Consider the following 10,971-nt stretch of genomic DNA (forward strand, 5'->3'; position numbering starts at 1 on the left):
AGGACAAAGGCAGACAGGTTTCTTTGGGTGAATCTGATCTCTTTTATTACCAACTCCAGATGCTTCCTCAGCCTGACAAATGGTTTTTAAACCCGAAAGCTTGCAAAGAAATTTTTTTCCAAGTATTTAAGTTGGCCTACTAAAAGAGATCAGATTCACCCAAAGAACCTTGTCTGCATATAGGACATGTTAATTGCTTCCTTGATGTCAACTGATCACACCAGGTACCCAGGGCTGGTCCGAGGGTAATTGGTGCCGTAGGCAAGCTGTGTACCTTGACGCCCCCACCGCTTTCAATATAAAGGAAAATAAGAAGTCTAGAATGAACTTTTCCATGTACTTATTTGCTATTCAAAATGAACAATAAAACTATAACGACAAAAACAAAGAATTATTGATTGTTTCACACTTTTCATTAACCCTAACACAATTATAACAGCCGGCCAAGACTGTTATTTAGAATGATGTTCCTCCTACCATTGGCAATGCATAGGGGGTGCACGCGGGTGTCAGGGTGCAACACATAGGGGGTGCACGTGGGTGTCAGGGTGCGACAAATAGGGGTGTGCATGGGTGTCAGGGTGTGCACGTGGGTGTTAGGGTGCAGAAAGGCACTGCCGACACTGCTGGTGGTGCCTGCTCGCCACCCCCTGTCGCTGCTAACACTGCTGACGGCGTCTGCAGTCGGTCCGTGATTGTCACTGCCCAACATGGCCGGTGGCACCTGCACCCCCCATGGTGTCCCAGCCTCCGGGGGCACATGGCGTTCACGCCTGTTACTTTATTCTGTGTATCATTTTGTTGTCCCCCCCTCCCAATTTTGGCACCCTAAGCGACTGCCTCGTTTGCCTAATAGTTGGAGATACCTGTCCTGAGATTTTCAACCACGTGCATGATGACAAAGGGGCCAGAGGGAGGTGCAGGAATAGTCAGTTGATCTCAAAGCACTTGAATATAAAGTAACACATCCCTGCAACTCCCCCCAACCTGGTCAAGCTGAGTTTTGCAGGGAAATGCCTGCCATCCCCCATCCCCCACCTGGGTGGCTAATGTCATCCCAGCCCCTCCCCTTTAGCAAGGGACAAATCTTGGTAAAAAAAAAAAAAAAAAAAGGCAGGTTTCCCCCAAAAAAACATTAAAAAAGGCAGGTTTCTGAAAAAAAAACCCCAAAAAATCACACATTAAAAAAAGACAGGTTTCAAAAAAGAAAAAAAGGCAGGTGTCCATAAAACAAAGGAAAAAAAAGGCAGGTTTCTGTAAAAAGAACTTTAAAAGCCAAGTTTCCAAAAAAATTTTTAAAAAGACAGGTTTCCGCAAAAAAAAAAAAAATAATAAAGGCACGCTTCCCAAAAAGATTTTTAAAAGGCAGGTTTCCAAAAAAAAAGAAAAAAAAGAAAAAGAAAAAAAGGCGGGTTTCCATAAAACAAAGAAAAAAAAGGCAGGTTTCTGTAAAAAACATTTTAAAAAGCCAGGTTTCCAAAAAATAAAAAATAAATAAAAATAAATTAAAAAGGCAGGTTTCCAAAAAAAAAGGGAAAAAAAGGCAGGTTTCCCAAAAAGATTTTAAAAAGGCAGGTTTCAAAAAAAAGAAAAGAAAAAGAAAAAAAGGCAGGTTTCCGTAAAAGAAAGGAAAAAAAGGCAGGTTTGTGTAAAAAAAAAAAATTTTAAAGCCAGGTTTCCAAACCCCCCCCCCCAAAATTAAAAAAGGTTTCCAAAAAAAGGGGGGGAAAAGCAGGTTTAAAAAAAAAAAGAAACAGAAAAAAGGCAGATTTCTGTAAAAGAAGAAAAAAAAGGCAGGTTTCTGTAAAAAAAAATAAAAAAATTAAAAAAGGCAGGTTTCCATAAAAAACATTTAAACAGACAGGTTTCTGCAAAACTAGGAGCGGGGCGGGGCGGGGCGCTAGCGGGGCAGGGCGGTGGATCCGGCGCGGCCCGGCTCGCCGGCTCTCCCCCCCGTCGGTGCTGAAATGACACGGCCGCCCCCCCAGCACACACACACACACAGCGCCGCCCGGTCCTGTCCCCCGTGCACACCCACCCACCGCCGGGTTTGGCGATGTGTGTCAGGGCTGCCCTGAGAGATGCCCCCCGTAGCCCTGCCAGCCCTGGGCGGTCCGGGTGCCCGCCCGCCCGCCTGCGCAAGGTGGCTCTGGGCAGCCCCGGGCTGACGGCCCATCGGGCCTCGACCCTGTTGTGGACTGCTTGAGAAGGAGAAGGCAGCGTCTCAAGGGGGTCCGTAATAGCGGGATGAGAGGAGAGCTGTCTGGGGGCTGGGTTCGCTGCTTGGCAGAAAGCTAAATGCATTTCGGGGACTTCAGGTTGTAGCCGGATTGGTCTAGAGGAAAAGGCGATCAGGGCTCGTAGTAGAGGTGATAGCTGACTTCGGGTTGCATTAAAATAACATCACTTATTTGTATTTAAATAGTCGCATTGAAAGCAGCCGGGATTTTGGATTGACCTTTCACCTGAAACTGTAGTCAGCTACTCAAAAATGCCCTGCTAAGGGTCCCTCCCTCCTGATGTGAAGTTCAAGGGTGTTTCGCAATAAGCCCTATTTAATACTTAGGTCGCAAGGCGTGAAAGGTTTCTCTTGAGGTTTCGAAACGTCAGGAGTGAGAACGCGGTTGTTTGCGTCACCGGTCACGGCTCGTACGACCAAGCTTTTGTGGGAGGAATCTGCCGGAGACGCTGTCCCATCATTTAAAGAAAGTCGTATCACAAAATGTATAGAAGTGTCTAGGGCTAGAGATCGCAATGAAGAATAATTAGACATGCTGATCTTGATCATAGGCAGGCGAGGTTCTCCGAGTAAGCAGTGATGTTATTAGACCGACTAAATAGTTGGGGAAAAGTTCTTTGCACGCTTTCGGGCACAAACACCCTCCGTCAGGCATGGGGAGACTCTGCTGGTGTTACGTCTCCCTGCGCCTGGCAAAGGGTGTTTGTGCCCAAAAGTTTGCAAAGAACTTTTTTGCTATTTAGTTGGTCTAATCAAAGATATCGCATCTACCCAAAGACCCTTGCCTGCCTGTGTCCTTAGACCAACACGGCTACAACCAACAACCCTGCAACATGGAAGGTATCTATCATAATCACTTCATAAGAAGATGCGTTATGCTAAAAAATCTTCTATATTAGTTTCTCTCTCCTAGTGCACCAGCCAGATTGATTGTTTGTCTGTTATGTTAGCAGTTTTCATCCAGTCTGCTCAGCAGAATCATTTTGCACTGTGAAATTTAGACATAGTATTTGTCATTTATAAAGGCCTGGCAATATTAAGTAATATAACGATTAATAATGTATAAGAATGCTGATGGGGGCTGGTGAAGGGAAGAGCTCAGCACACCGTCTTTCGCAGTCCCAGACCACCGCTCTTTAACTCTTATCTTTTTTTAATCAGACAATACACAATACACATTCCTGAGAAAAATGCACCTTTGGGTTCAGAAGTCTTTTTTAGATGGTAGATTAGTGCCCATCAATATTTTTCAGCTATTATTTTTATATAGTCTTCCAGTACTGAAGTGATCCAACTTCTTTCTTGCTGGGACCACCTTAGCAATCGCAGTTGGGTGTACTAGTTTTCAGCACTTTGCTTCCATCGAAATGTCCTTAATACATTTTAGAGGAATTTGATTCAAGTAGGTTAGTCTTTCTCCATGAAGTATGCAATCGCTTCCTGTTTGGAAACAGAATTGGAAGTCATTCTCGCATCATCCAGAATAGACAAGTGACTCCTGTATAATAATGAGTCACTGCACTCCCTTGATTCACCTGCCTACTTTCCTGGCATTTACTTTAATTTCTTTTCCACCCTCGTCACTATACTAAGAGAACCCGGGAACCAAAGTGTTTTAAACCTTCTTTCTCCAGAGATGCTCCTTATGCTGGACTTGAATTGCATTTCTCTTTGAGGACGGTTCGGCAAATTCCTTTTCTGTTTCTGCTTTGTATTTCTCTTCTGTGCTGTGGTTTACAATACCCTGTTGGTAAGTGTTTGCTTCTATTAGAGCATTCGTAAAGTTTTTGAATGATCTAATACGCTTAATTTGTATTTTAGCACGTTATGCTGATGTAGTCGGTGCCTGTTCTGAGTGCTCTATAAAGCTAGAGAAATGTCACAGCTAAGAGGAAAAAAGTGACATCAGTTTTGTTTGTTTAGGTAAAGCAAATATTACTATAGCCATACTTTAAAAACAAGAAATTCAGAATAGTTTGTTGTTTCTTGGAGCTTTTCAGTCACAGCATATTAGATGTCTTGAAGATTTAATGCGGCTTCTGCTGCACCATTTTCATAGATTTATTTTATTTTATTTTATTTTATTTTTACCATTTTGAGCAAATATAAAAACTGCTGAGCTCAAATGCAACATCTCAAGGCATGATGAAGAAGAACAAATAAGTTAGAAGGAACTTCATAGAATAACAAATCTTCCTGCTTTCTAAACCAAATACAGCTATATTGATGGTAATGGAAAAAATGTTGAGGTTTCCCAAACATTTACTGCAAGTCGTTCAGATGCTTAAAAAAAATCTGAATTCCTTCAAAGTTTCTCTATTTTCACCAACCAATGATGTGATTTTATTAGAAAAAAATAATAGTTCCTGCTTTTGAATTAATCTATTCTGGCAAATATATGCAAAATTTTGTGAAATATTTTGATTTATTATTAATATTAAGATTTTGTGTGATCGAGATAATGTTTGAGATGCATGTGCCTACAATCTTACAAAGTATACTTTGAACACTTATTTGCCAAGCTGTTTCCAGAAAGCTATCTCCAGGAATCACTGCAGTCCAAAGTATGCTGGTTAAAGTGCAGTCATGTTGGCTAGTTAGCAACCCCTCGTCATGCACAGTTGAAGGCACTTCCCAACATATGCAGATAGCAGTTGACTTAGTTAAACCCATTGATTTTTTCATAGTTATTCCTTGTGTTCTCTGTCAATGGTACATTACACAAGAAAGAATCCCCTCAATTCTATTAATAATTGAAAATTGTATCGTGTTAAAAAAGTAACAAGAATTATATAACAAAAATAGTGAACATGAGAGAGAGAACTCCGTTTAAAAACAAAAAAAAAAATTGTCTCCTGACAAGTAAAGAATAAATGACCTACAAGGAATCTGTTTGATTGAAAATTCTTAACAAGAAAAGTCTATTTTTAGAGACTGCCTCGAACTGATACCAGAGTTACTGATGCAGTTCGACTGCATTTTACTTGAATAAAGTAAGAACAAACAGTTTTTGTTGAACTAGTGGAAGTTACAGAATGATACTCAGCTCAAGAAAGCTCATGGTGTTATGCTACTCACTGCTGATTTGGACATCTGGAACTGATACCCATCTGTCGTACATCCTGATGTGATACCGTAAATGACTTTAAATGTCTTGTTAAAGGACAGCACAGCATAGAAATACAGTGGTTTGTACAGAAACAGCCATTATAGCATCACCGGCGCATTAAAATCTGCTGCCCAAACCCTTGTTGCTCTCACAGCTTGAATTATTTTAAAGAAAAAATATTTTAATATCTAGATCCATTCTAAAAGAGCAAGCACTTTGCTTCCTCAGGGTTTTGTAGGTAAGCGATCCGCCACAATTTCAGTTTTTCCGGTGCTTTCGGACAAAGCAAGTTTCATGAATTTGAAGTGCAAGTCTTGTATTTTTGAGGCTACACTTCATCCTGTTAGCAGCTGTACAACTGATCTCAAATAATTACTGTACTGCTAAATCTTTTAATTCGTAGATATGACATGATCTGTGTAGGTTTTTCTTTTCTATACTGAAACAGTAGATTTAATGCCCCATCTCAATATAATAAAGTGTTGTCTTGGAAAATAACTGTCAAGTTTTTTTCACTTGAAAAGATTTGTTTAAATTCTGTCTGGTGTCAGTTTTTGACGTATTTTTGGTTTATTGGTGTCAATGTTGTATGTGCTTTTGGTTTATTAGGGCATACCCCCTTTTAAACATCCATTTTTGTACTTTATTGTAGGACTTCAATCATTTTATTTGGGCTTTTATTAAATAGCGCTTCCCATTTTAATAATATTTGAAACTTGCACCAATTACACTTTATGAAAGTTTTTTTTTCAAAATGTACTATTAAGTCTTTTAATTTGTCCACAAGATTTTTACACAACAACAGGTTCATATAACTGGGCTTTACGAAGTTATTTTCACCGCGGTAACTGGAGCAGCTCTGTTGCATCACACCCATTGCACTGATTTCTGGGTTGCTTTAGGAGATCACTTTTCTAAGCCTCACAGAGGCTTTTCCTGGTTGGCATTTTGTTCAAGCAATAAATAAATCTGCTGACGTGTAGGGTCTGCTGTGTTTGCCTGCTCCTGACCTTTGCTTTTCAGATGTGCAAGTGGCAGTTGTATTCGTGATGTTTTGTAACTCGCTGTTCATGGGATGACAGGGTTTTATCCTTGATTTTCTTCTGTCACAGCTCATCAGCAACGTGCGCATTAATTCAAGGTACAGGTGAGGATGGCAGAAAGCCTAGATTTCTTCTTGAGAAGCCCTAGTTTGGGATTCTCAAGGCGAATGTGGATTAAATAGATTGTAACTTTGCTTTAGGATCTACAAGTAAAACTTCCTTTCCCTTTCTTTTGTGTGGCATCTGCTCTTATATGGCAGAATGCAGGGGATGGGGGCAGGAGAATCTGTTCACTTAGGGTTACTCTTTTTTTTTATAAGCTGCTAAAATATCATTAAGATTTTTTTTAATTGTTACGACAGTTTTGGGGTGGTCTACCCATCAGCTGTGCTTTAGCCGCCTTGCACCACACTCATGGCACAAGGCTGCCGGAAGGCTACCTTACTCAGCCATAACTTTAGGGTAGGAGGATCTGATGGAGAGAAGACTACAGCCAGTGTAGAGGACATTGCAGAGAGAAAGAGGTTGGGACCAATATGCCCATCAAACTGATGGTAAGCGCTGAGACCCAGATCATCAAAAGTATTTAGGTATCTATCTCTGCTTGATTTTTAATGGAAATCCAGCACTTAAGTACCATGTGTGAACCTGGGCCTTAATGCTATTGTTTCTAAATGTTATCGAAACAATAGACAATATCCCGGTTGGTTAAATAAATGTCCCTTTTTTTTTTTTAGAAATGGGGACATAAAAATGAATATATGAAATGACCTGCTCATAGCAGCACAGTGAGTCAGTGGTAAGATATCTTTACATCACAAGCTTTGCTTCAGAAATGGCTTTGCGTCAGTGTGAATGCTGACTTTTCAGATGATCACTCCAAAGGGCAGTAGTACAGCATGCAAGGTAGAAGCTGTTCTTGCATGGGGGAGATATCCATTCAAGGATTTCTGTGCCACAGATCTATCACTTCCTTAAAACAGTAGAGTTAGATTCATTGAACAAAATTAGGTCATGGGACATCTTGTAGTTCCCCAATTATCTCCCAAGACAAGAGAAAATAATATTGTACCATTTTAATTATACTTCACAGACCAGGAAGAACTACACTGTGCTTCTCCATGATCTAACTATTGCTATACTAGTGCTCCACCCTGAGAAGACAGGGGTATTTCATACCATGATAGTGATGTCACCAATCGATGGACCAAGTTACAGGGATCGCTTAAAGGAAGAAAATAAGTATGCTTTTTCCACTAGTCATGAGTCTTTGAAGTAGGACTTCTGACCTACAACCAACAAAACCTACCTCTCAAAATGAAAGACTTGTCCTATATTTTTCCAAGAAGGAGCATAATCCACATACTTGACCTCAGTCAGTTATTTGAAAATGTATCTAGTAAGGGTAGCATTCTGTTTTCCTTTGGAAGCCTAGACTACCAGATTTTCTCATCTACATGGTTGTCTAAGTCCCAGAAATGCCTCTTATGCACAGGATGCTTCCCTATTCCAGGATGCATAGCCCTACACACATGAATGGCTTCATATGCATCAAGAAATAGTGTGTCAGCCAGTGGATAATTGTCATGTTTGGGACTTAGATGACCATGTAGAAGAAAAACATGTCATCGAGGTGTCCAAAAAAACCCATAGAATTGTCACCCTTAGCGTTTGGAGACTTTCCGTCACAACATGTGTAGGAAGAATGGTCTGTATTAACAGTCAGAACCCAGATCTTGCATTTCCCATCCCAGCAGACTTGCCCCAGGAGTTTCTGGCAGTCACTTAATCTCTGCTTTAGTTTTCTCATCTGTAAAATATGCCTCTCCATTCTTTGTTTGTAAAATGTTTTGACATGTATAGATAAAGGGAAAAGGTGCTATAGAAGGAGAAATGTATTTGAAATGATTCTGTGTTTATAAATCAGAACAAATGTTAATTGCATTTTTATAAACTAAAGCAAGTTTACTCCTGGCAGCAGCTGTTGAGTGCATGGCTTGCCCTCCTCAGCTGTCTCACCATACAATTTGCAATACTCTTTACTTCTTCCGGCTGTGAAAGTAAGAAACAGGGCCCAGAAACTGGCATGTGGTAGTATAATATTAAATGGCATAAAGCTAGTGTTGGAGCTATTTAATGCCAAGTTATAAATTGTGCTAAATAAAGGGTGTCTAATGATAATGGTAAAATGTCACTTACTTAAAAATCACATAAGAAATAATGTTTGAAATGAAAAGTCAAAGCGAATGTGTCAGATTTCTTAGCTAAAAATTCTGCTCTTGTGAATAAGTTCTTTGTGAATGCAAACTGTAATCTGTACTCATCAGACTCTGATCGTATTCTCGTAATTCCACTTTGACTCAGTGTGGTGCATCCAACAGTACACCATGTTGTGGTAGTACTCACTGTAACAATCCTGCTTTAACATGTCGGAAATGTTTGGCTTTCTAGCACAGGGTTCAGAGTTATGATAATAAGACTGAATACCAGAACTGAATGTATCTACTGATGCAAGCTAATCTCTTAATTTTATTTTTTATCCAGCACTTGATTTATAGATATTTTATAACTCTTAATAACACTACTTCAATAGAGCTTAAATGCATTTATCTTTTTCTTTTTTCCAGACCCCTTAAGATTCAGATATGTCCTTCATATTTGATTGGATTTACAGTGGTTTCAGTAGCGTCCTACAGTTTTTAGGTGAGTTTTTAATGCCGGTTTTATATAATGATCTCAGTTCGGTTTACCTGCGTTTGCTTTAAACATACAATGCATTAAACAGTGGCATTTATTTTGATATCAATTCAATGACCCAGAGAAGAGAGATATGAAATCTTAAAAACAGGACTGACATGTTTAACACAGGGGTTGGCAACCTCATACAGGCAGCAAGCCAAATGAGCGCCAATTGCTCTGAAGATGAGCCACCACTCCCCCTTGGCTGCACCACCCTCCAAACCCAGCAGCCACTTTCCCCACTGTCAAATTGCAGTGGACAGCCCCTGCCATAGAACTGCCGCCAACATCCCAGTTTCACAGGCCAGAAGACATCAGTTGGAGGGCCAGATGTTGCCCATGGGCCATAGTTGCCAGCCTCAGATTCAACAGCATTCGGTACTTCCCCCATCCATTTCACTCATCTCCTTTCCTGGAAGAGAAAATAGCTGTTTTCCTTCTTTCTTTATGGAAGACTTTCCATTCTCACTAGACTTACCCCAGTGTAGCTCCAATGAGTTCTTTGGAGGTATACCTGATTCTCAGTATTCACCAGTTTTTATTTATACCCTAATTGCATTAAGGTGTCACTTGGAAGGCCCAGATGTACCAAGCCTTGTGGAGACTCATTCTGAAACCCTTACTCATGCCAAACTCATAACTGATTCCATAGTTATTCTTGGGGAAGCTAATGGGATTCTGTTGAGTGTAGGTACCCTCTGGATCATGGTGCATGTGTAAGAGGTCTAATCACCAAGACCTTAGGCGCATATGCCTAGGCAAGAGTATGGAGGAGTGGAGGCTGCCCAAGACCTCCCATCCCCACTTCAGACCATTGAGACAGAATCCAAAGGCCAGACCAAGTCCAGATGTTCAGTACTTTGATGGTTGTAGCTTCTGCCAGAGAGCAATAGATAAGAAGTGCTGCTGACTGCCTAATGCTGCAGTGAGGGCTTGTTTCTACCAGGGTGATATCCCTTAGCCTTTTTCCAACAAAGGAGTACCCACAAGGCAGTGGGGGGGTTAGGGTTTTGAGGCACCCTATACTCACCTTACTCTAGAGGTTGCAACACTGGGGTTTTTTGTAGGAGTTGCCCCATCACATTGCCACCAGGCCCTCCAGTCAGATGCAGGTTGCAGTCATACCCAGGACCCATGTTGAGTAACACGTTATTAAAATCACATGAAAGTGTACCTGACCCGAAAATCTTGTAGTCTGTCAGTCCTGCTCAACCTATAGCTTGCAGGGCTGGATCCAGCCCATGAAGCCATGTCGTCTAGCTCATGGGGAGCCCCATGGGTTGGATGACATAGCCCCACACACCAGCTCGTGCCAGGTCACTCTGCAGCTAGATCTAATGCACAGGGCTGGGCCAGTGTGTGGGGTCACACCCTCAAACCAACCCTGCATGTGGGATCTGGACCAAGCCTGCACTACTCATCCAAGCCATGGGGCCATATAGAGTGAGCACCACTGGTCTAAGTGGATAAAAGATGAGTTTAGGGTACAACAGAGTGCAGGGAAGGGAATATAAGGATGACAGTAAGGGAAATATAGGTTACATAGACCAGGAATGTCATTGCCTCACTTTTATCAGTCGGTGGTTTGATTTTTTTACTGTATGTTAGACCCTTGGCCAGCTATCTGAATATCAGCCAGTGAAATTTTAACTAAGTTGACTAACCTTTCTTATCTCTCACTTTATTGAATCAAGCAGTGATGGCTGTATATTTGAAACCTTTCCTCCCGCCAAGGATCTTTCTAGCACAAGAGATACTGTAGATCAAAGTGCCAGGGAAATTTATCCTTGATGTGTCCTGCTTATATGCACTCTAATAATAAGAACTTTTTGCCTCTTTCC

General features: G+C 41.1%; 1 protein-coding gene across 7 annotated transcripts in view; it reads left to right on the forward strand.

The window, feature by feature from the left end:
- Positions 1-3,791: 3,791 nt before the first annotated feature.
- Positions 3,792-10,971, forward strand: part of SAR1B (secretion associated Ras related GTPase 1B) — a 20,027-nt gene continuing 12,847 nt past the window's right edge. The window contains exons 1-3 of one of the 7 annotated variants that reach the window (XM_006017202.3): positions 3,792-3,989; positions 7,129-7,190; positions 9,019-9,094. In XM_006017202.3, the coding sequence (XP_006017264.1) occupies positions 9,037-9,094 (58 nt within the window). In that variant the 5' untranslated portion in view covers positions 3,792-3,989; positions 7,129-7,190; positions 9,019-9,036. Of the gene's footprint in view, positions 3,990-6,380; positions 6,496-7,128; positions 7,191-7,484; positions 7,634-9,018; positions 9,095-10,971 lie in introns of those variants that run through there. The other 6 variants (XM_025196051.1, XM_014527858.2, XM_025196047.1 and 3 more) reach the window with 6 other exon arrangements.

The sequence above is a fragment of the Alligator sinensis genome, unplaced genomic scaffold, assembly GCF_000455745.1.
Source record: "Alligator sinensis unplaced genomic scaffold, ASM45574v1 scaffold111_1, whole genome shotgun sequence".
Classification (NCBI taxonomy): domain Eukaryota; kingdom Metazoa; phylum Chordata; order Crocodylia; family Alligatoridae; genus Alligator; species Alligator sinensis.